General features: G+C 36.9%; 1 protein-coding gene across 1 annotated transcript in view; it reads right to left on the bottom strand.

The window, feature by feature from the left end:
• TENM1 (teneurin transmembrane protein 1) overlaps positions 1 to 27,125 on the bottom strand; it is an 806,315-nt gene that overhangs the window by 300,679 nt on the left and 478,511 nt on the right. The window contains exon 6 of the mRNA XM_060293028.1: positions 1,033 to 1,160. Coding sequence (XP_060149011.1) covers positions 1,033 to 1,160 — 128 coding nt within the window. The remainder of the gene's footprint in view (positions 1 to 1,032; positions 1,161 to 27,125) is intronic.

Genomic DNA, 27,125 nt, shown 5'->3' with positions numbered 1-27,125 from the left:
AAAAGCAAACAAAAATAAAACAAACCCCACAAATAACTCCCCAGAAGGAACTAAAAACACAAGAGTAGTAATTGAAACAACTCTAAAAATCTCTTATTTTCAACTAATGAACCAAAACTGATTTTCCACCTCTATAAAATTATAAGCTTCTTAATTTAAGGGTAGGGTTTGGGTCATTCATTCATTCATCTTTTTATATTTAATCTAAAAATATTTAGGATAGTACTGGCTATACGTTTTGTTTTCAAATTTTACTTTTTGAATTGACATCCCCGATATTTTACATGGCTCAAGGCCCTCTGTACTGTATCTTATATCAAGAGAAATCACAATACAAATTTTCAGTTATTTTCAATATTTGAATATTAAGACTAAGATCATTCAACATGAATAAAATGTTGGGACTGCTGGTACAGTACTGTGACATTTATTGTAAATGTCAGGTAGTTCAAGCTTACGTTGGTTAAATTTAACAATTCAGTACTCAAAGTGCTTTTTTCTTTTCCCCAACTAGGAAGAATTCATGTTTCCCAACTAGGAAAAAAATTCATATTCTCCCACTTTGACATAAACATTCGCCCTTGTATTACACATAGAAGGCATTTTCTTATTATAAACAGAAGAAATTTCCATATATCCTTTGTAAAGTGTTATATATAAATGCTGGGCTTGGACACAGAGAACTTAATCAAAATCCCACGTTGCTTCAGGGTACTTATATGTGAAATGCAATTTCCATTGTATTGAAACCTCCATCCTGTAAATATTTATCTATTTTCAAAATTGCCAACATATTTGAAAGGTTTAATTGGTTTATATTCAAGGCACTAGAGAAAGGAAAATCTGCTTTCACAAGACATTTACATGTATTTATTCTGTCCACGTAGAGTATTTCTTTCGAGTGATCATGAAATTTAATGTGAAGTGAAACCATCCCAGGTTTGGTTCTGATGACTAAATTAGAAGAAAAGTAATCAATAATCAATCAGTCACTTTGATCACTGTACCTTTTTTCTCTGATTTATTGGAAACTTTTCCTCCAATTGGAGAGTAAGTGGTATCCATGGATTCAGTCCCTCTGTTCCCCTTGCTAACTCCATTTTCATAGAGCTGTCCTTCAGCTGGTTGCAACTGCCAAGTCAGGCCGAACAAATGTACTGCTGCAAGAAAACAAGCCATACATGAACTTATTCCAGACTTGTCAAAAAGTTCTCTAAACCAGCTGTCCCTTTCCACCCAAAAATGCCATGACTGGTTTTCTTTCAGTTAGGCCAAGCAACCTGGAGTTGATACCCACATCACACATGTAGTGACTTTCCCAAACAGTGCTTAAAATTTTGAGGCTGAAGCTATCCCAGTGATAGCAGAAGTTGAAATTCTGGTCAAGCAATTACAGTGGGATTGGACTCTGCTCCTCAGTGCTGTGACCCCTTCCTCTTCCGTTTCCCTCAGTCGTGTAACTCTAGTTTGCACATGGAAACCGCAGAGTAATGGTGGACAGGCTATCGCGAGAACATGAGAGACCTTCTCTATGGCCCTTGTTCAATTCAATTCAGCAAATATTTCCTGAGTGCCTAGTATGCATAAGGTCCTATGATAGCTACTCCAGATGTTAACATCTAGATGCCTATTAGGGTAGGAGCTGAAAGTAATACAAGTATAAAATAATGATAATACACAGAATAATTGAGGTAATACAGGTTCAAATTGCTATCATATGGTTTCCCTATATGATAAGCCCGTGCACAGCAACGAAGACCCAACGCAGCCAAAAATAAATAAATTTATTTTAAAAAAATTGCTATCATAGGATTAAAAAATACTCAGTGTTGATCAGCATGCAGGAAAATGGGGACTCTCATACACTTTTTTTTTTAAGTCAATCTTTTTTTAGATTGACTTAAATCTTTTTTTAGATTGCGCGGGGGTTTTCTCTAGTTGCAGCGAGCGGGGGCTACTCTTTGTTGCGGTGCATGGGCTTCTCACTGTGGTGGCTTCTCTTGTTGCAGAGCACGGGCTCTAGGCGCCCAGGCTTCAGTAGTTGTGGCGCGAGGGCTCAGTAGTTGTGGCTCGGGGGCTCTAGAGCGCAGGCTCAGTAGTTGTGGCGCATGGGCTTAGTTGCTCCACGGCATGTGGGATCTTCCCGGACCAGGGCTCGAACCCGTGTCCCCTGCAGTGGCAGGCAGATTCTTAACCACTGCGCCACCATGGAAGCCCTCTCATACACTCTTTTTTTTTTTAACATCTTTATTGGGATATAATTGCTTTACAATGGTGTGTTAGTTTCTGCTTTATAACAAAGTGAATCAGCTATACATATACATATGTTCCCATATCTCTTCCCTCTTGTGTCTCCCTCCCTCCCACCCTCCCTATCCCACCCCTCCAGGCGGTCACAAAGCACCGAGCTGATCTTCCTGTGCTATGCGGCTGCTTCTCATACACTCTTGATGTGAGTATAAAAAACCAGTCACCTTTTGGAGGGTAACGTGGCACCATTTATTAAGAAAACTTGAAATTTGGCTGAATCTTTTAGGAAACAATTCAATTTCTATGAATTAGCTATGAATGTGTACTAAACTACAAGTCTATCCATTGAAACATTTAAAAACTAGTAAAAAGTTATGATCAATCTAAATATTCATCAAAAGGAGATTAATTAAATAACCGATGATATAAATAATACAAGATTAAGCAGTTATTAAATCTTGTTGCAGAAGACTATGTAATGGCATGGGAAATATTTATGATGCATCAAATGAAAAACATCAGGCTACTAAACAGTATGAATAGTATGATCTATATTTTGTGTGTGTGTGTGTGTGTGTGTGTGTGTGTGTGTGTGTGCGTGCGCGCGCACATATGTTGCTGTGTGGAGAAAGAAAGGGCTGAGAGGATGTATTGCAACATAGTAACAGTATGCGGGGTTTATGGAGGATTTTATTTTCTTCTTTATGATTTCTGTATTGTCTATATTGTTTACAATGAATATGTGTGATGTTTGCCATCTGGGGAAAAAAGAAATTTTTGTTTTAAAAGAAATGGTTTAAAGGAACAATAGATAAAAATTGGCTTGGTTGATCAGGGATGATTTAATGAAGGAAGTAGGATTAGAGATAGACCTTGAAGGATATGTGGGGCAGGTGTCAACAATAGGTGGGGTGAGGGGGCAGGGTGAACAAAATATGACTTTGTAAAGCACAAGATGTATTTGAGGCAAAGGAAGTTGATGGGGTTGGTTGGAGTTTAGCTACATATAGAAGTTAGTGGAAGTTAAGGCTGGAAGGGTCGATAAGGGCCATATTGTGGAGGGCATTGAATGCCACACTTAGGTATTTGGATTCAATTTACTGGGCAACAGGGAGGCACCGCTATTTTCTGAGCAGATGAGGGCTATGATCAATTTTCTTTAGGAAGATTAATTTAATAGCAATGAGGAGCACTGATGATTTCTAGGCAAATAAATGATATCATCAGAGCACCCTCTGTAGAAAGATAAATCCAGTAGTAGTGTGGAGAAGGATGGATTGGAGGCCTAAAAATGTGGCAAGAACACAAACTGGGATGGCACTGCAATAATCTAGGTGAAAAATGATGAGTGTCTCATTTAGGGCCGTGGCTGTGAGAATGCCAAGAAGGCAATTCCTTAAGGAGAAATTGCATAAATGTCATTTCAGGATTTGGCAACCAGCTCTGTGTATGAGTGGGTGGGTGTGTGCTTGCACGCTTGTGTATGTGTGTAGGTGTGCTGGGGATGGGCATAGGAAAGAGTGACAGAAAGGGAGGAATCCAAAACGTTAAGGTTTTGAGCCTGATAACTGAAAGCACTGTGGAACCATTAACAGAGTTAGGGAATTCGCACTTAGCTCAGCACTAGCTACGAACAGTTGGTGCTGGATATGTGTTTGTTGAATGCTTACTAGTTGGTCTGGGGAAGGGTGACGTGATGGGAGGAATACAATGAATTAATATTTGGAGATTCCAGGTTCCAGGGACTGATGGGCTATCTAGATAGTCATGTCAGACACAGGAGTTTGAAGTTCTGGAGAAATATTAGGTCTAGGACAAGACTAGAATCACACATGCACATAAGCAACAGTTGAAGTGAGAGCAAGTGAGATTACTGAGTGGAGAGAATGTTAGGAGAAAACAGTGCCTCGGACAGAAGCTGGGGACATCCTTTTATTTGTTTTCTTACTGCAATTTTCAAATCAACCAAATCTTACCAAAAGGCAAAAAAAAAAAAAAGTGTATCTGTTCATAAGCCATCTCATATTTTTCTTTATGTTCCTAGGCAGACTGAAAGGGGCTAATTTATATGTCTAACACAAATACATAGCATATGAATTAGCAACCGAGAACAGGAAAGCTAGCCAGATAGCCTATTTAAAAATCATTCATCCACTTTTAGTTGAGCTAAAGAGATTTCTAACACGTACCTTCTAATTTATCCTTAAAACTTTTAAGCATTTAATTGGTTTCTACCCTTTTCTTTGGATTACGGCCAGTACTGCCTGATGAATTTCTCTTGCAATTACTGGAAACAAATGAAACTCAAATGATACTGGTTCTGAGTAAGGTACAGTATGGCATGCTAATAGAGCTATATGAGGGACATCCCTGAGATTTCCTTGCCAAAAGACTCAAAGTACAGTTGGTTTAACATCCTCGCTCCAATTAAAGGTATTTATCAGCTTTATAGAAAATTCAGTCTACTCAGTCCCCTAATAATTTGAATATGATGGATATTAGAAGCTATATTGAAAATGTGTTTGACTTTCTTGGTTCTGTTACTTTTTTGAAATTAGATGGGCCATAAGGAACAAAAGGCATAGTAGTTCGCATTTTGCAGATCAAGAGGGCTATTTTATATACTTTATTTAAGTTAAGCCAGTTTCCTGAGGGCACTTAACAATGAGAGAGAAAATACATGTGCTGAGAATCACTTCAAAATAATAAAATAAGGTTTAATTTTTCACCATCAAATGAAAGGGACTGCTTGTAGCCAATCATGACAGATAAAGAGGTATGCACAATTAGTCAAATACCTTTTGAGGGTGGTAAAGCTTTATAATTTTTCGAGTTTACTTATGCCTTTTCTAGGCAATGAGCTGTGTGTAATGTACCCATTGTTTTGTGATGTCCCTATGTATGAATACATAATGAAAATGATTTGCTACAGACTATGGGTACCATGGCAAGGCTATGGGTCTTTTCTCTCCTCCAAACTGAACTTCCATATACTGAGTTGTGAAAGGAAATCAAAGAGTGCATTTATGTGCAGGGTAGACTGAGGTAACTAAATAACTCCAGTGTTTGTGTTCTGTTAGAAATAAATAATACTTTGTTCACACTACGACCAATACATAAAACTATGTTGAACTTTGGGATATACCAACACACCACTAGAAAGATATGGCAATACTTCTATTATGGGGATGTATTTATTGATTCATTCAACAAGTATTTTCAAAGCATATGCTGAGCACACCAGGAATGTCGGGAACACAGGAAAAGGTAATAAACAGCCAGGACTGCAAAGGTATTGGCTGACCCATACGGATGTTGGATGTAAACAACCAACATATCCTGACCAGGACCTACTGGCTGCGTATCAGCCTTGGATACACAATGAGGAAGATACAGAGTCCTTACCTTCTAATAGATCACCATTCAGATCTATGCTATGTATTTATAGCCACACTTTAAGCAAGTCCCCTAAACCCAAGTATAAACATTATGAGCCCACTCATAATGAAATAAGGGTACAACTGGTAATGAACAAACAGGGCAGTGTTAAGTTATATTCATATATTGATTCAACAAGTATTTCTTGAGTGCCTACTTTGTGCCAGGCACTGTTTTCCTAAGTTTAGAGCAGTGAATTAAAAAAAAATCTCTACCCTCCCAGAACTCATGTAAGAGGGTGGTAAGTTAAGAGAGGCAGACAATGAATAAATATATGATGTAATATAATATGGCTATATAGAAACAAAGAAGCAAATAAGTGAAATAATGTCCAGTAGTTACAAATGCTATAAAGGAAAAAAATAAGTCCGAGTAGTCAGGGAAGGTCTCTTGGAGTAGGTAATATTTGAACCAAGATTTGAATGAAGTGAAGGCATATGAATATCTAGTTGAAAAACCTCCTAGGAAGAAGGAACAGCAATTACAGAAAACCCTGAAGTCTTGTACGGAATATGTGAAGAACACTAAGGAGCTCAGTGTGGCCAGGGCTCAGTTAGGAAACAGAAGAGTGGTAGGAAAACTCAAAAACAGGATTGGGACCATAATCCTGTTATCTCTGTGCTCTAACCAACTTCACAAACTGGTCACCAATAAACTACAAATGAATAGAAAGTAATAAAACTAAAATCACACATGCCCCAACATATACCTACAAATGAGCACTACTGGTTATAGTAGGTCTAATATAACTACTCCTGACCCCAAACAAAGTTCTCTTTCCTAAAGACATATATAAAAATATACATACGCAATGAGCAAGGTTGGACACTAGCCAGATCTCTCAGGAAGTACCAGTTCCATTATTTGCACTTCACTAAAGTTCAATGGCCGGACAGAATGTGTCTGCCTATTCAGATATTCCAGGAGTAATGTCTTTTCAGCTGAGTAAGAATGGCAGTCCCTAATGCTCTCCTCACAAATGTTCCTTAGTGCTGAGTCCTGTAGATTTTATAATTCTTATCCTTCTTGTTTTATCCAATTGCAAAGAGCTATGCTCCGAAATTATAAATTTATTACAAAGTTAAGGTAACAAATGGAGTATCTTGCTGTCCCCAAGTGTCAAACTCAATCAAGCATCTTGGATCTCAAGGCAGCCTGACTTCATAAGAAGCCCTTCTTAACTTGCATATTTCTATAGGCTGGAGCCTCAAAGCCTCTCTGCAGTTATTTTTCTGTACTCTCTGTTAGGATGTTGGTCTTTGTTTCTCTTAAGTAAGACTGATGGTCTCTGGTAATGTTTATAATTGATAATGCTTCCCCATTCCATGCCCCTTCAAAAGGCAAATATTCACTTATAAGGGAGAGACTGCAGAAGTGCTTCAGAAGTAGATGTAGGAAATACATGCTGAATGACCTAGGTCTGTACTGTCTAATATGGCAGCCACTCACCACATGTGTCTATCAAGCATTTGAAATGTGGTTAGTCAAAGTCGAAGATTTCATATGAAAGTAAGAATGCAAATTATCCAATTAATAATTTTTATACTGATTATACGTTGAAGTGTTAATATTTTAGATATGTATTTCATTAAATTAAAAATCTATTTAAATTAACTCCACCTGCTTATTACGTTTTTAATGTGGCAACTATAAAATTTAAAATTATATATGTGGTGTGGGTTGTATTTCTATTGGACAGTACTGATCTTGACTACCTAGAACATTTCACAAAGAGATATGGTGTTTCTCTCTTAGCACCTCGTTATAGAACCCACCATGCTATGTTGAAGATACCTATTTATATGAATGCCTCATCATTTTAAGCACTGAGAGGGTGGGTACCATGTCTTCTTCATCTTTTTGTCCCTGGTACCTAACTCAGCACCTGGTAGTCAAGAAGTACTCTTGCTTAAACACTGCTGATAGGACTGTAAAGTGGTAAATCGGCTTTGGAAAGCAATTTTGTGATTGCTATTGATTGTCTATCAAAATTTAAATTGGGAATGTTCCTTGACCAAGGAATTCTACTTCTAGGAATCTGCACTAAAGAAAGAATCACATACAGGCATGCCTTGCTTTGCTTCATTTTGCTTTATTATGCTTCCCAGCTATTGTATTTTTTACTAATTGAAGGTTTGTGGCCACCCTGTGTCCAGTAAGTCTATCAACACCATTTTTCCAATGGCATTTGCTCACTTCGTGTCTGTGTCACAATTTTGTAATTCTCACAATATTTCAAACTTTTTCATTCTTATTATATTTGCTGTGGTGATCTGTGATCAGTGATCTTTGATGTTACTACCTTAATTGCTTTGGGGCGCCATGAACCGTGCCCATATAAGACAGCAAACTTAATCGATAAATGTTGTGTATGTTCTGACTGCTCCATTGGCCATTCCCCCATCTCTCTTGCTCTCCTCCTGCCTCCTTATTCCCTGAGACACAGCAATATTGAAACTGGACCAGTTAACCCTACAAAGTCCTCTGGGTGTCCAAGTGAAAGGAAGAGTCACATGTTGCTCACTTTAAATTAAAAGCTAGAAATGATTAAGGTTAGCAAGGAAGGCATGTTGAAAGCTGAGATAGGCCTTTTGTGCCAGTTAGCCAAGTTGTGAATGCAAAGGAAAAGTTCTTAAAGGAAATTAAAAGTGCTACTCCAGTGAACACGTGAATGATAAGAAAGCAAAACTGCCTTATTGCTGATTTGGAGAAAGTCTTAGTGGTCTGGATAGAAAATCAAACCAGCCACAATATTCCCTTAAGCCAAAGCCTGCTCCAGAGCAAGCCCTCCTCTTTTAATTCTATGAAGGCTGAGAGAGGTGAGGAAGCTGTGGAAGAAAAGTTTGAAGCCAGCAGAGGTTGGTTTGTCAGGTTTAAGGAAAGAAGCCGTCTCCATAACAACAAAGTGCAAGGAGAAGCAGCAAGTGCTGATGTAGAAGCTACAGCAAGTTATCCAGAAGAATTAGCTAAGATAACTAATGAGCTGGATACCTTAAACAACAGATTTTCAATGTAGATGAAGCAGCCTTCTATTGGAAGAAGATGCCATCTAGGACTTTCATAGCTAGAGAGGAGAAGTCAATGCCTGGCTTCAAAGCTTTGAAGGACAGGCTGACTCTCTTGTTAGGGAGTAATGCAGCTGGTAACTTTCAGTTGAAGTCAATGCTCATTTACCATTCTGAAAATCCTAGGGCCCTTAAGAATTATGCTAAATCAACCCAGTCTGTGCTCTATAAATGGGGGAACAAAGCCTGGATGACAGCACATCTGTTTACAACATGTTTTCTTGAATATTTTAAGCCCATTGTTGAGACCTACTGCTCAGAAAAAAAGATTCCTTTCAAAATATTCCTGCTCACTGACAATGTATGTGGTTACCCAAGAGCTCTGATGGAGGTGTACAATGAGATTCATGTTGTTTGCATGCCTGCTAACACAACATACATTCTGTAGTCCATGGATCAAGGAGTAATTTCAACTTTCAAATCTCACTATTTAAGAAATACATTTCATAAGGCTATAGCTGCCATAGATAGTGATTCGTCTGATGGATCTGGGCAAAGTAAATTAAAAACCTTCTGGAAAGGATTCACTGTTCTAGATGCCATTAAGAACATTTGTGATGCATGGGAGGAGGTCAAAATATCAAAATTAACAGGAGTTGGGAACAAGTTGATTCCAACTCTCATGGATGACTTTGAGGGGTTCAAGACTTCAGTGGAGGAAGTAACTGTAGATGTGGTGGAAAGAGCAAGAGAACTAGAATTAGAAGGGGAGCCTGAAGATGTGACTGAATTGCTGCAATCTCATGATAATACTTCAACAGAAGAGGAGTTGCTTTGTATGGATGGGCAAAGAAAGTGGTCTCTTACTACTAGAGCTAATCAATGAATTTGGTAAAGTAGCAGGTTACAAAATTAACGCACAGAAATCTCTTGCATTCCTATACACTAACGATGAAAAATCTGAAGGAGAAATTTAGGAAACACTCCTATTTACCATCGCAACAAAAAGAATAAAATACCTAGGAAAAAACCTACTTAAGAAGACAAAGGACCTGTATGCAGAAAACTATAAGACACTGATGAAAGAAATTAAAGATGATACAAACAGATGGAGAGATATACCACGTTCTTGGATTGGAAGAATCAACATTGTAAAAATGACTATACTACCCAAAGCAACCTACAGATTCAATGCAATCCCTATCAAACTACCAATGGCATTTTTCACAGAACTAGAACAAAAAATTTCACAATTTGTATGGAAACACAAAAGACCCCTAATAGCCAAAGCGATCTTGAGAAAGAAAAATGGAGCTGGAGGAATCAGGCTCCCTGACTTCAGACTATACTACAAAGCTACAGAAATCATGACAGTATGGTACTGGCACAAAAACAGAAATATAGGTCAATGGAACAGGATAGAAAGCCCAGAGATAAACCCACGCACATATGGTCACCTTATCTTTGATAAAGGAGGCAAGACTATACAGTGGAGAAAAGACAGCCTCTTCAATAAGTGGTGTTGGGAAAACTGGACAGCTACATGTAAAAGAATGAAATTACAACACTGCCTAACACCATAAACAAAAATAAACTCAAGGGCTTCCCTGGTGGCACAGTGGTTGAGAGTCCACCTGCCGATGCAGGGGACATGGGTTCATGCCCTGGCCCGGGAATATCCCACATGCCGCGGAGTGGCTAGGCCTGTGAGCCATGGCTGCTGAGTCTGTGCGTCTGGAGCCTGTGCTCCGCAACGGGAGAGGCCACAACAGTGAGAGGCCCGCGTACCGCAAAAAACAAAAAACAAAAAAACAACTCAAAATGGATTAAAGACCTAAATGTAAGTCCAGACACGATAAAACTCCTAGAGGAAAACATAGGAAGAACACTCTATGACATAAATCACAGCAAGATCCTTTTTGACCCACTTCCTAGAGAAATGGAAATAAAAACAAAAATAAACAAATGGGACCTAATGAAACTTCAAAGCTTTTGCACAGCAAAGGAAACCATAAACAAGATGAAAAGACAACCCTCAGAATGGGAGAAAATATTTACAAATGAAGCAACTGACAAAGGATTAATCTCCAAAATTTATAAGCAGCTCATGCAGCTCCATATCAAAAAAACAAACAACCCAATGCAAAAATGGGCAGAAGACCTAAATAGGTGTTTCTCCAAAGAAGATACACAGATTGCCAACAAACACGTGGAAGGATGCTCAACACCACTAATCATTAGAGAAATGCAAATCAAAACCACAACTAGGTATATCACCTCACAGCAGTCAGAATGGCCATCATCAAAAAATCTACAATCAATCTATGCTGGAAAGGGTGTGGAAAAAAGGGAACCCACTTGCACTGTTGGTGGGAATGTAAATTGATACAGCCACTATGGAAAACAGTATGGAGGTTCCCTAAAAAACCAGAAATAAAACTACCATACGACCCAGCAATCCCACTATTGGGCATATACTGAGAAAACCATAATTCAAAAAGAGTCATGTACCACAATATTCATTGCAGCACTATTTACAATAGCCAGGACATGGAAGCAACCTAAATGTCCATCGACAGACAAATGGATAAAGAAAATGTGGTACATATATACAATGGAATATTACTCAGCCATAAAAAGAAACGAAATTATTTGTAGTGAGGTGGGTGGACCTAGAGACTGTCATACAGAGTGAAGTAAGTCAGAAAGAGAAAAACAAATACCGTATGCTAACACATATATATGGGATCTCAAAAACAAAAAAATGCTTCTGACGAACCTAGGGGCAGGACAGGAATAAAGACGCAGGCGTAGAGAATGGACTTGAGGACACAGGGAGGGGGAAGGGTAAGCTGGGACGAAGTGAGAGAGTGGCATGGACATATATACACTACCAAATGTAAAATAGATAGCTAGTGGGAAGCAGCTGCATAGCACAGGGAGATCAGCTTGGTGCTCTGTGACTACCTAGAGGGGTGGCATAGGGAGGGTGGGAGGGAGACAGAAGAGGGAGGGGATATGGGGATATATGTACACTTACAGCTGATTCACTTTGTTATAAAGCAGAAACTAACACACCATTGTAAAGTAATTACTCCAATAAAGACGTTTAAAAAAAAGTGATTTCTTGAGATGGAATTTACTCCTGGTGAAGATGATGTAAAGATTGAAATGACAACAAAGGACTTAGGATATTACATAAACTTAGTTGATAAAGCAGGGGCAGGTTTTGAGAGGATTGACTCCAATTTTGAAAGACATTTTACTGTGGGTAAAATGCTATTAAACAGCATTATGTGCTACAGAGAAATCATTTGTGAAAGAAGAGTCAATCAGTGAGGCAAACTTCATCATAGCTTTATTTTAAGAAATTGCCCCGGCCACCCCAACCTTCAGCAACCATCACCCTGATTAGTCAGCAGCCATCAACATCGAGGCAAGGCTCTCCACCAGCAAAAAGATTATGACTTGCTGAATGCTCAGATGATGGTTAGCATTTTTTAGCAATAAAGTAGTTCTTAATTAAGGTATGTACATTGTTTTTTTAGACATAATGCTATTAAACATTTAATAGTCTACAGTATGGTGTAAACATAATTTATATATGCACTGGGGAACAAAAAAATTCATATGACTCACTTTATTGCAGTGGTCTGGAACCAAGCCTGCAATATCTCTGAAGTATGCCTATACATGCATAAACAGGCATGTACAAGGAGGTTCAAAACAGCATTGTTAACATAATGATTTTGTTAATATAGTAAAGAAAAAATACCCCACCAATATATCCATCTATGAGAGAATGGTAAACCCATAATATAAAATCCTACATAAGAATCAAAAGGACTGATACTGACAAACTGTCAGATTAAAGGACACTAAGAAGACATCACAGTTAAATGCAATGTGGTATACTAGATAGGATCCTGGAACAAGAAGAACAAATAGTGTAAAACTGAAGAAATCCGAAATAAACTCTGAGTTAATAGCACCATACTAATGCTAATCTCTTACTTTTAACAACTGTACTATGGTTATGCAAGATGTTAATATTGGCAGAAACTGAATGACAGGTTTACAGGAATTCTGTGCTATATTTGCAACTTTTCTGTAAGTCTCAATGCATTTCAAAATAGGATGCCAGAAAGAAAAAAAAAAAAAGAGAGAGAGAAAGGACTGACCCAGTGGTGTGATAGAGCCAGCTTCTACTGGTTTACAAGAGCCAACTGTGCACATCTCTTCCAATTCCACTTTCAGTGACTTCACATTGGTAGTTGAAATCACCATGGTGGGTGTTTTAACACTCCAGGAATCAGCAAATGTTGCACATCAAGGCTTTTTTGCCCAGAGAGCTGGTTGTTAAACATTTATCAGCACACCACTAGATGACCTATATGTACTGACATAGAAAGAGCTCTAAGATTTGTATAAAAAACAATGTAGAACAAGGCACATCCAATGAACCTATTTAAGTAAAAGAAAAGGTATCTCTATGTATGTAAATGCATAGAAAGAGAAATGGAAGGATTAATATCAAATTATTGATCTTTAGAGTGGGGAGCTGGGGGAACTTCAACATTTCCATAGTATTGTTAGAATCTTTTACAGTGATACTGTATTCACATATTGTTATACAATAAAAAAATAGTAGGTGCTCAACAAACCTTTTAAAAAGCTGAATGGATAGATGCATTCTTTTATTCCATCTCTTTAATTTTTGTTTTCTAAAATAGGGCTTTTCAAAACATTTTAAAGCAGTAGAACAATCCAGCAATTAAATATGAATAACCCTCAAACCCATCAAAAGATAAAACAGAACTCTTTTGACTGAAAGGAACTGGGAGTCCAAAAGCTCCACAGATATAGTTTGAAATGTACTGTCCTAAAAAATTATCCTTGAAATATCTGAATCAAGAAAATTTGGGTGCTGGGAAGAATTCTTTCTAGGCAATTAAATTTGTTGGAATAGTTTCATAATGCCAGTGTCAGAAGATATGAAACCTTCCATGTTACTCTGTATCTCTTGGTGTTTTGTGTCCACTCTTTTACAGATAATATTCTAATCCACTTAATAATAAGGTAAATAGAGCTCTGATAATAAATACACAAGTAACCTTGAAATTGCAATATTTGCAAGGCAAATACAAGTTTGCTTTCAAGAAATTCATCTTGCATCTCAAACTGCACACATATTCAGCTAAAGGTGCTATATTTTTTATTACAAGAAATTTTTTGGTGCTATTTTCAAATTTGACTAAAATTTATTTTGAAAATTTGAAATCTGTCTTACAGATAAAAGTCCTGCCCATTATAGATGATGTCATAAGCTTCAAATCATGCCAAGACAAAAGCATGTGATATTTTTCAAGGTAATTTGTTTTTCCTCTTTGTCAGCAATTTTTGCCCCCACTAGTTCCCTTACATATCTTGCTTCATATTCCTTCAGGCTAAGGGATGCTACTGCTTTTGTACTTGCAAAGCTTGTCAAAGCTACAGATCTACTTGTATGTTGGACAGTTCCCTTCCTGAAAAATATACCAGGTACATTACCCAGATGGTGACCCCTGATGACTTCAGGCTTTCAAGTTAACTCCTGTTGGAAGCAATTTCACCAGACCAATACTTCAGTGGACATCGTGTGAAGCAAGAGGCTTCCACAATAAGGAACATCACTGCAAAAATAAATGCTACCTGAATTAAATGCAGTGACTGCTAACATTACAGAAACCAGGTTATCTTTCCATCTTAAAATAAATCCCATTTTCATTACATTAAACATCAAATTGGTGTATGAGTGAACTATAGCCCTTTGATAAATCACCTTCAGATCTTGGCTTTATCCTGGTAATAACCAGATTATATGCAGGATTGAAAACCATTAGTTTTCAGAGAAACATTTTTTAAGAACTAAACAGAGGAAGTAATGCATGTTTATTTATGGTACCTTACTTTTGCTTCAGCAGTTTCATTCAAATTTTCTCTTTTTTTCCTAGGGTTATACATATACATTTTCTACTAAAAATATTATCTGTGGTTGCAGGACATCATAAACATAAATAAAACATACTTAAATGTTCCTTTTCAAAGCAATTTGAATGGAGTCAGTATGGCTGTGAGATTCCTTTCAAACCTTTTTAAAAGCTGTCATGTCGGGTATGGGTAGAATTTCCTTTGAAAGAAGGACTTCATTAATTTAAAAAAAAGTGAAAAAAAAGCGTTTTATAATTTGAACAGTTTTACGTAACACATTTTGCTAGTCTGCCACAGTGAAACAGTAAAATTAAATGCCAATTAAAGAGAAGATTGAGACAGTACAACAGAGGTAATGACACCTTTCTTGTTGCTCCACATGTTTGAATCCCTACATTTCCTCTCCCAAATGAAATGAAACATTCTCTACTGCAGCATACATTTTTTTTTTTGCCTTAGTACAGTCCTAGTTTTATCCAATATTGAAGCTAGAAAAGATTCTATCAAGGTACTAAATCATTTTAATATCCCAGTTCTATATTACATTATCTTAAAACTTTCATTTACTATGTATTTTATATTTTCCATTCCAAGGTTGCAGCAATATTTATAAATAACATGTCTATTTGGGTACCTTATCACAGGTTTAATATATGATCTCCATTTGCAGTTGCGTAATGGGCCCATCTGTGTATTCCTTATCAGACAGACACAATTATTTAGTGTTTTCATCTCAAGTCACAGCACCAATAAATAAGTGCTCTCCATAACTCAAATCTTATTTACTTTTGTATTATTATTTGCTTTGTGGAGTCAGGAGAAATAAGCAGCATAATGACGGGACACTTTTTTTTTTTCCCCAAAAAAATCCCACCTTAATGAATAATGCAGCAAAAATGTCAATTTAGCCAGGACTCGGCACTTTTGATTCTTCCTTAAAATTTTCTTTTTCTTTCTCATTTTACTTCGTTTTCTGCTCAATGAAGTCTCCCTTTCGCTATGGTCCAAGTCATTGCCTATTACTTCATCATTACTGATGATGGAAGCCTCTTAGATTCCTAAACAGTCTCTCATCCTCTTTCCTGGTTGAATGCTTATTGGTAATAATATGCATATTCTTTTAAAAAGATCCATATAAAACTGGTGACTGGAAAGTGAGAAACAGACTTACACAGAAGCTCTCTCCTCCTCTTACTCATTTGACCTGAATGTATTTAAATTTAAAAAATGAGAATGTATTCATTGATTTATGTCCTCAACCCCTGGTAGCTGATGTTTTGAAACTCACTTTCCTGATCTGGCATCATGTTGGCACAGCCATGGATACCTGGCATGTGTTCTTCTGCAAACTTTTAGATTTTGAGATGTTAAAACCCTTTCCATTACCTGCTTATTCAGAGTTAGCATTAAAGAGTAGGGCTCAGATGAGGTTGGGGAGTCAGAATATATAATAGAGAAGGTGGAAAACAGATGAGTAGGAGAAAACTACAGCTGGGTATGTACCAAGCCCTTCTACCTGCCTTATAACATTTGACCGGATGGGGCGATACAGAGAATGAACTGGTGGAGATTATAATGGCCCAGTTTGTTCTGAGTTTTCTGAGGTGGCATCATGACGGTGTTCTTCTGGAAGAGTCACCAATGTTTGGGCTTGATTCATGATCAGGATCCTCAAGCCTTTCCCTCCCTTCATGCAATAATTATTTGCTGGCCGACTACTAGGTATTAGACACCGTCCTACGTGTTGAAGATACAACAGTAACTGCTTGGTTACAAAAACGCTTGCCCTCCTGGAGCTTTACACTCTATCTAAAGGGAGGCAGTTGTCATGTGTCTGGAGTGGAAATGTCTTGTTTCAAATCTCAACTCTGCTACAGTTAGTATCAGAGGGACCTTGGGCAAGTTACTCAATCACCGTGTCTCAGTATCCTCACTATAAAATGTGCATAATAATAGCACCTTCCCCATAGGGTTCTAGTGAGGACCTTGTGAGTCAGTACATGTAAGGCACCTAGAAAAATGCTTGGTACATAATAAATGCTCCATAAATGTTAACCATTATTATTAGGCCTGGTTAATTGTCCCCTTAAGCTAGGCTTTCCAAAACTATCTTGGAAGTGGAGAAAGGCAGAAGGTCATTTGCCCATCGCATCCTTTGCTTTCTTGCCCTAAATGAGGTTTGTGTAGTCGCATTTTTTTGGCAAGAGCAATGTAGAGGGACTCAAGTCTCTAATAGAACTTCAGCTACCATCTTCACACAGCTCTACAGCAGAATTCAGACAAACACACACCTCACCTGATTTCCTAATTCCAAATCCTCAACTTAATTTAGAACAGACATTCATTTCTCTCCTCACCCTCACCAACATTCCCCAAACCTGCTCGTTTCTTCTTCTCCATCATATTGATCACTGGGATTTGGAAGTTGTAGATTTGGGGTTCTCTTGGTAAAAGGTTTCCAAAAATCAGAGCATCCTTAAAATTTGTAAAGTCATCATTTCTTTACTAAGAAATGTAGAGTGCACTTTCTACAAAGAAAGTGATTAGAGTCTCATTCTATGAAACATAATGGAGATTTCTCACATAGCCATATAGTATGAAATGGGTCCCAAGAAAATTTTCAGCTGAGTTACCCAGCACAAGTATACATTCCTGGGTAATGGATGCAACTCTAGCAAATTGATCTGTGCAGGTAAGGGAATCTGTATGTAACATAATAAAATCATGGTATGTCAGAGCTCAAAAAGATCACAGGCTAATGGTTTAGAAAAGAGGGAGGGAGTAACTTTACAGTAGAGAAACCCAGAAACACAACCTCAGCCGAGTGACCAAGATTAACATCATCAGTGATAGCATGTACATTGATAGCATGTATCCTTGACATGATGCGATGATAATGCACCTCTGTAGTCTTCCTCCTCCAAACCTATAACCCCAGTCTAAACATGAGAACGACACTGGCAAAACTCAAATTGAGGGACATTCTGCAAAAAACCTGACCACTGCTACTCAAAACTGTCAAGGTCATCTAAGAAACTGTCACAGACTAGAGGAGACTAGGGAGACATGACACATAATGTAATATCCTATCCTGGATGGGATCCTGGAACAGAAAAATGACATTGGGGAAAAACTGGTGAAATCTAAATCAAGTGTCAGGTTCAGTTAATAGTAATATTCAATGTCGGTTTCTTAGTTGTGACAAATGTACCATGGTGATAGAAGATGTTAACAATAGGAGACACCAGATGAGGAGTATATGGGAATTCTCTGTACTACTTTTGCAACTTTTCTGTAAATCTAAACTTGTTCAAAAATTAAAAGCTTCTTTTGGAAAAAAACAAAACAAACAAACAAAAAAAGACCACAGACCAACCATTTGGTTCAATCTCATTTTACAGAAGAGGAAACTAAAAGCTGGAGAGGAAGTGCTTTGCCCTAGGACACACAGAGACCAGTTTCTCTCTTATTCGGGACCAAGAGAAGATGTGATCCATTTCTGCTAGTCACTGACATTTTGTACTGAAGTAATTTGGTTGGAATATTGGGCTAATGAGGCCAATGTTATAGGTTAAAGTTTTATGCCAACCAGTTGCTTTTGCATAGAGGAAAACTCTGCTCTTTGCCCACAGAATGATTACTCAAACTAATTTCGTCCATCCTTCTCAGGTAAGTGCATAGGAGAGAACTAGAAGCTCTCTAACAATCTTTCATCAATTCAAAATACAAGAACATGAGTAGAATCATCTTTTTATATGGACACTGATTATTTTATTGGATTTCTGGGTTACATGTAAGTGAAGTATACACCATATATTTTCTACTGGTTTTACAGTCTGTTTTCTTTTTTATCTCAACCTTCTTAGCATTTCTGTTAAAACTGATCACTTTGCTGTCCAAGCCTTGTTTTCTATTTTTGAAGCAGATTCAAGTTTTGCTTTAAAGAAAAGGTAGGCTATAGGAAGTTTACTCAACTTCATATAATTATCGAAAATGGGTCTAAATTTCTTTTTACTATTTCCTGAAATGTCTTGCCAGGATTTCAGGAGATGTGGGAAAAGAATATGGCAGTCTCTCAGTTTTATTTTTTTTCCCTATGATTTAAAATTTTAATTTTGATTCTTTTTTAGTCAATGTTAAAATATGCAGTTTATGTCAAAATCTTTAATATATAAAATTCCTTATAAATCAATAAATATCAGCTGACCCTCTAGTAGAAACACGGACAAAAGGTATCAACAGGCAATTCACAAAAGAAGAAATGCAAGTTAGCAGTGACATTTTAAAATGTTCAACCACACTGGTAATTTTAAGATGCAAGCTAAAACACTGAAGTATCATTTTGCCTATCAAAATGGCTTTTTTTTCTTTTTTTATAATTGACGATATCAAAAGTTTTCAAGGGTTCAGAGAAATGAGCATTCTTGTGTACTGCTGGCAGGAGTGTAAACTGTTGCAAAATGTTTGGGCAAATTGGCAATATATACCTAAAGTGTTGGAAATGTTTTTAAACATTTTGATCCAGGAATTCCATGTTTAGAAATTTATACTAAGAAAAGGATCTGAATAAATTTTAAAACGATATTCAACATGATGTTTGTATATAACAGCAAGATAAGGAAAAGTACTTAAATGTCCAGAAAATAGGGATTGATTATATAAGTGACTGTATACAGTAGAGGATGATGCTGCAATTAAGAATAATGTTGTAGAAAAATGTTAAATAATAGAAAAAGATGTTCCCAAAGCAGGTTATAAGACAGTATTTGTTATATGAGCTCATTTTTAGAGGCCAGTTAGTGTAATAAGGGCACCATAGGCTCTTTTTGAAAAGTCAGACAGACCTTAAGGTGATGGTCCTTCCTCTAACTAGCTGTGCGGTTGAAGGCAAGCTGCTTAACCTCTCTGAATGTCAGTTCTCACATATAAATTAGAAATAATAATACCTAATTTGAAAGATACTATGAGTATGCATAAAGGGATCTACATGAATTACAAAATAATTCAGATCTATTTCTAGAAATTAAGTGCCTTTTATTTTTAAAGTATTACAATAGACTCAGATTCTTTTTTGTTGTTGTCGTTCAACGTATAATCCATTACCATCATTACATACTCAAATTTGGCCAGTGGGAGCTCCTCTAAATTGGTTTCTGTGTCATTTTGACATGTCTCAACTCTTCCTTGCTTTCTAGCACAAGATATTCCAGGCTTAATTTGCACTGACTTTTTCTGACAGACCTAGAATCAGCCATTTCTCTAAGGAGCTTTCAGTAGAAAATGTATTTAGAAACCAAAGTCTAGTTTTAAGATATGCTCATTACTACTGAGGTGTCGTTGTTTTTAAGTCCTTTCAGGGAAAAGAGCAAGGATATAGACACATAGAACAAAACCTTTAGATTTTATCTTTGTTAATGTGTATGTGTGCGTGTGTGTGTGTGTGTATGTACACATATACACACGTACATATATCTGTATGTATGTTTTTTAAAGAATGAGTGCATATTGATATTCCCAATTCTAATCCAGCACCACAGAGCTCTTTCTCCCTAATCCCATAATTTTATCTCCTTTTTCACAGAGTGAACCAAATTCTCAATAACATCAATGTATTTACTCATTTGCTTATTGTACAAGACACACAAAATAAGTATTAGAGTTACTACACCAATGCCACTACCAGAATTAATCCTACTAAGTTCAAAGTTTGTGTTTTTTTTCCTTAGAATATATCCTCCTGAGGGTGTACAGAGTTGTGTATTAAAAATAGTGAATCTTCCTAATACGTAAAGAACTCTTAAAAATTGAGACAAAGAGGACCAAAAAAAAAAAAAAATAGAAAAATGGACAAAAGATATGAACATACAGTTCACAAAAAAAGATCCCTAAACACATGAAAAGATATTCAGCTTCACTGAATATTCTTTCATAATAAGAGAAATACAAACTAAAACTACCCCAAGGTACCCTTTCTAACCTATCGGATTGACAAAGATCCAAAAACTTGTGACACACTGATGGGAAGTCCATCAGGACATGGGCACAGTCACACACTGCTGGTGGGTGTACAGAATGCTACACCCCTGTGAAAGAGATTCATGCAAAGTAGCCACTTACCATGTTTTTAAACTTTCCTCTGTATCAATGGATATTTCCCGTCATTTCTTATTTTGCATACATTTCACCCTTTCCTCTTGATTTAAGGTAGCTTGTGGTCTGCCTGTTTGTTGATTTTTAACACCACTTTTCTATTACTTTTCTGTTTTCTACCCCATTTATTTCTGCTTTATCTTTATTATTTTCTTTCTTGTACCTTCTTCTAGCTTATTTTATGGCTTTTTAAGCTTTATTTTCATTCTTTTATTTTTACCAATACAAATTTTTTCTTATAAATGGTTTACTTATATCCCATAAATTTTGACATGTGCTGGGTTCATTATCATTATTTCTTAGAAATTTTAAAGTTTCATTTCCCCCTTTACCCGAGACTTAAGATTTTAAAAATTTCCAGGTGGAAGGACTTTCCTGGTTTTAAAATTTTTGTCCTAATTTTCAGTTTCATTTCACCATGATCTGGGAATGATGTTTGTGTAACTTCTACTTTATGAAACTCACTGAGGTTCCTGTTGTGACCTAATACACAATCAAATTCTGTGAAGGTTCCATGAGTACTTGAGAAGAAGGTATATCCTCTATTATCAGGGTGTTAAGTTCAATATACAGCCATAGATCTATCTTACTGATTTTGCTTTTTTAGGTCTTCTATATACTTAATAAGTTTCTATCCATGTGACCTGAGTGATGGGTTAAAATATCCTATTACTAGTTGTTTTTGTTTATTCCTCCTTGAGCTCTTACAGTTTCTGTTTTGTAAAGGCAGTTGTTATTTGTGCATAGATAGTCATAGCTTTTTATAGAGTATACTCTTTGTTGTGTTTAATGGTTTTTGGCTTGAATTCTACTTTGTCTGATATAAAGATTATAAGCTTTGCTTTCTTACTGCTTCTTCCATTTGCCCGATAAACCTTTTGTCTATCCTTTAATTTTTAGCCATTTCTGACTCCTTTCATTTCAGGTGTGTCTTCTAAACAGCATAGAATTAGGTTTTGCTTTGTGAGCTCTTTTGAAAATCTTTTCCTTTTACTAATAGGTGATTAAACCCACTTACATTTACTGATATGACAGATATGTTTAGCCTCAACATATTATTTTGTTATATTTACAGTGTTATGTTAATTTTATTTCTTTATGTAGTTTGTTTCTTCGGTTTTTTAAAAATTTCTTTTGATAAACTGGAAGATTTGGATTGACACATACACACTACTATATATAAAACAGATAACTAATAAGGACCTACTGTATAGCACAGGGAACTCTCCTCAGTACTCTGTAGTGGCCTATATGGGAAAAGAATCTAAAAAGAATGGACATATGTATATGTATAACAGATTCAGTTTGCTGTACACCTGAAACGAAAACAACATTGTAAATCAACTATACCCCAATAAAAATTTTAAAAAAATTTTATTTTGGTATTTAAGAAGGTCTGTATTGTTGTTCTATTGATTACCTTTACGCTATTACTTTTTATAAAGCTCTTCATCCCCCTTCTGCTCGCTTGGCTTTCTACTATTTGGTTTGTCAGCCTGAAATTATACTCTCTCTATGTGACAATCATTGAGCTTATTTTACTTTTTTATTTTCTTCTCCCAAGCTTTAATTGTAATAACTACTTTATCAAAAATACGTAACATTTTAATACAATTCTCCATCGTTGTCCTCACCTTTGTTTTAACCTTAAATCTACAATTAAGCATATTATCATTCACCAACAGCCCTTCTGCCAAAGTTTCCCTCATTAACTCTTAGGTGGATTAAGCTTGCTCTCTAGATCATAAGTCAAAAAACTACAACTCTTGGCCAAATCAAGCCTGCTTTCTGTTTTTGTAGGGTCTGAGAGCTAAGAATAGCTTTTTTTTTTTAAGTTTTCTTTTCATTTTTTAAAAATTTAACTTATTTATTTATTTGGCTGCACAGCACAGCTTGTGGGATCTTAGTTCCCCAACCAGGGATCTAACCCGGGCCGCTGGCAGTGAGAGCACAGAGCCCTAACCACTGGACTGCCAGGGAATTCCAGCTTTTACATTTTTAAATGGTTGAAAAAGATCAAAAGAATAACAATATTTCAGGATACATGAAAATTTTATGAAATTCAAATTCCAGCGTCCATAAATAAAATTTTATTGGAACATAGTCACACTGATTCATTTACAGATTGTCTACGGCTGCTTTTGGGTATAAGTTGAATTGTTGTGATAGAGGCTGTATGGCCTGCAAAGCTTGAAATATTTACTACTATCTGGTCTTTTTTTTTTTTAATATAAATTTATTTATTTATTTATTTATGGCTGTGTTGGGTCTTCGTTTCTGCGTGTGGATTTTCTCTAGCTGTGGCAAGCGGGGGCTACTCTTCGTTGCAGTGCACAGGCTTCTCATTGCGGTGGCTTCTCTTGTTGCGGAGCATGGACTCTAGGCACGCGGGCTTCAGTAGTTGTGGCACGTGGGCTCAGTAGTTGTGCCTCGCGGGCTCTAGAGCGCAGGCTCAGTAGCTGTGGTGCACGGGCTTAGTTGCTCCACGGCATGTGGGATCTTCCTGGACCAGGGCTCGAACCCGTGTCCCTTGCATTGGCAGGTGGATTCTTAACCACTGCGCCACCAGGGAAGCCCCCAAGGGCATTTTAATTGATCAATTCTGCCATTGCTAGGCCCCAGCTCTCACATCTTCTTTTCTATTTAGTCTTCGTTTCACTCTTGGCTCTGGCATGGGCTACAGAGCTAGTTCTGCTTCTTTTGAGTATTTTTCTCTCCTTATGTGTAATTTGAAGTGTGTGGAATTCCATCTCCTAGTTATGCTATTGAAGTGGGTTATGTGTGGTTTTATTTGCTTTCCTTGCTGATCTGAATTTCTTTCTGGAGGACGGTGTGGAGAGATTTGAATTTAAGGGGCCAGCATTATTCTACGGGAACTCAGAACTCACTATTAGTATCTACTTTTACATTTGTATAACACATATTCAGAAACATATACTTGAACATTGTGTACCCAGTATTTACAGGACATTCATTTGAAATGAGGCTCTAATAATGAAGATGTGTTATAAATTTACCTGTCACTGTTCTTTATGTTCAATTCCATGCATCTATGAGATAGTTGGCCATAGTTAGGGCTACCATTACTAACTGTGAACAGGGTCAGATTTTAATAGGGTGATTGTGTTATATTTTTCTGCCCCTTACATAATTTCTCCTCCTAAACTTCTAATGATAGGAAATTCATAATGAGTATTTCATTTCTTTGGCTGAAAGTAGTGATGGCAAATATATTCCAACTTCTGAGTAAACTCAAATTGCAGAATCTAGACTCAGCAGGAAAGAATGTTTGTTGCTTTGATTACTTATATCTTCCATGGGTCTGGGACAGGGAAGCAATGACATTAATGTCAGGGATTTGCCATTCTTGGCGTACAACTCTGTCTTCTGTTAAAATGCAAATAATCTTGGGGAGATATAATACATTTTCTTTGTCACAGCCCTTTTTACTTCAGTGTGAATTATCTTATTACATAGGTTGCAAGCGTAAATGCCAACTGAGAAGGCAGGCAGGTAGTACAAAAAAGTGAAGAGGGCAGTATGGCTACTCTGATGGACTGGAGAGTTCATGGGCCTTTTGGGAGCAGCCCCTATTTAGCTGCAGTCAATGGTTTTCATATTATTTTTGCAAAACAAAAGACTAGAATAGTGTGTAGCACATAGGTACTCAAAAATGTGTGGATGAATGCGTGAATGCACATCTGGGAATGTCAGATCTTTTTATTTTTAAAGAGAGGCTAGAAATTTTATGTAAACCAGAGATTTTATGTAAAATCTCTAGACTTAAGTCTTTAAATCAGTTGGGAGCATTTAACAACTTCTACGTGTGTCAAGCAAAACCTGCCTAGTTTATCAGATTCATTTCTGAGTTCAGGTTTTGTTAGGGGGTAGAAGGCAGGACTAGGTTTCTGATTTGGGGGATGGAGAAAAAAGGGAGATTGAGACTGTGGGCTTTAGTAATGAAACAGAACAGAGCTAAAAGGTTGAAACAGTAACTGAGCCCATGACCTTGGCCTCATTAGTGGGAATGCTGCTGAGACAGTCAGTAAGTAATCTAAATATTTTTCTTTCCTACCTACTCAAATCACAAAAGATACACACACTATTATTTCCAATAAAAATAGAACTATATTCACCAATTTGTTGTGTATGCTAACAACTAATTCTGTTTATTTTGGGGCAAAAGACATACCCATCACTGGACCCCATAAACTCATGTCATTTTTTTTTTTGTGAATGTTTATTTATATATTTGATCTTGATTGCCCATTGCATCTCTTATTTTTAAAATTTAGCTTTTTTTCTCCCTCTGTTGATGGGTTCTTATCTCTACATTTTATATTTCACTGTTTCAAAAGACTAGACTGGTGCCTGTCGGCAAGGAGACTTACGCCAGCTAATCCAAGGGCAGGATTTGGTCAGGGAGATCAAACTAATAACATACAGCAGATAGGAATAGAAACCAAAGACACTAATGGTTTATTTGGGTTTTGTTCAATCTTGGAACAGGCTGTATTTTAGCCATGACAAAGGAAGAATCTATTGTGCCATCTGGCTTTCAAAAACTCCCACAGCCTTCTATGTTGGTAAGTCTTAACTAGTGCCATGTCTGCAATATCCTATATGATAATCCTCGAGCATGTGCTATTACAGCCTGGAGTAGCACCGAGCATGTGCAATGCTTTACCACATTTTCCCACTGGCATAAAAATTTTCATCTCCCCAAAACCAAATAGTTCAACTAGGTTCAAAAGTCATCTGACCTTTCAACTACTCATGGGTTGACTAATGCCAGCTTTACCACCAAGGTGAATGATATAAAAAGACTTATTGCCTCTCTGTGAGGTGGTGGGGAAACTACTAAACTGTTTGATAACTTCAGAGGGTTTGGATTTATCAGAATTCTGTCTGGAGGCAGCACAAAATCTTTTAACAAAAACTGCTTCATTTCAAAAATTTCCACTTTCTTTCATAGCAAAGTACACTTGTTCCTAATTTCTTAATAGCGGGCATCTCTCTTAAGCACTGTGTACCCAGTATTAGCTTGGTTGCTTGCTATGAGTAAAATCCAAAGTCTAATATGTACTCTCTCTTGATATTATTTTCACTTAACCCCATAATTTTATTAGTTAATGTTGCAAAGTATTTGGACCTATGGAATACAGAAAAGACACTGTGGTATTGTTATTTGCTATATTTAACATCTATGTTTAATTAAAATAAAGTTCAAGATCAAAGGGAATCTAGGTTCTTCCTTCAAGGAACAAAAGGCAAAACTGAATTAAGGTTGAAACAAAGTTATCTACAACATAAAAAGTGGGGCTGGTTGATTTGGTGAAACCTATGAATATCAAAAAGCAAAATCTGCCTCTTCTGTACCAGGTGGTAGAACAGCACAGATTGCTTGCTGTCAAAATCCCATTTGTACTCATTTTTGGCCATAGCCACAACTAGTTTATCTGAGAACTCACAACCTCCTCTGATGTTCCATGTACATATGCTAGCCTTCAGTCTCCTGATCATTTGATCAGGACATGAAGCTCATTTAATATAAAAGAAATGAAATGGAATCAAGAGTTTTTGTTTTTTTACAAAGCACCATATCATAAGTCTTTTCTTCCAGTTAAAAATTTTCTGTTGCCAATTCAACGTGATAATGAGACATTTGTGAGGCCCTTCCTTAGAAACTCTCATGGTAAGCAATTACTCTAGATGTTAACTATAATTTCTTATATAAGGTCTACATTAATTAGATTGGCAAAGCTATAATGAGGTTTTAATCAGCAGAAAATTACAGTGGGTCATCTTGGATCCTCTTAATTTGTTCATTATTATCCCACAGAGATCAACAGGATCCCCAAGAAAGGAGCTCTTGAGGAGCCATACTGTGATCTAGGATTCCACATGGGTCTTGTCTATATTGGAGGATCCAATACAATGTGGTGCTCTTATTTAAACACTATCCACACTTTGGTGAGCTTGTGAGTCTACCCAGGGAAGACCACCTTGTGAGATTATCCCTAGCTAAGAATCTAGTCTTCCCTGAACAAATGATTCATCTGGAAGGAGGTCCTCATATATGTTCCTTAACTAGGTCTAAAATATACAGGGGAGTCACATGTTTATGCTCCAAGTCTGAAATCTAAAATTCTGATACACTAGCCTCTGACCATCTCATTTTAGCTATTCAGCTTGCTCACAGCTATAACTACCCTACGATATCATTGATAGTTCTAGACACTTGGACCCACTTCTTGTTTAGAATGCCATTAGTTTCTTCTTCCTATTTGCCTTCCCTACTAAGTTTGATAC

This window comes from Globicephala melas, chromosome X (assembly GCF_963455315.2).
Source record: "Globicephala melas chromosome X, mGloMel1.2, whole genome shotgun sequence".
Lineage (NCBI taxonomy): Eukaryota > Metazoa > Chordata > Mammalia > Artiodactyla > Delphinidae > Globicephala > Globicephala melas.
The sequence above is the reverse complement of the archived record's forward strand: the minus strand, read 5'-3'. Positions and strand labels throughout refer to the sequence as shown.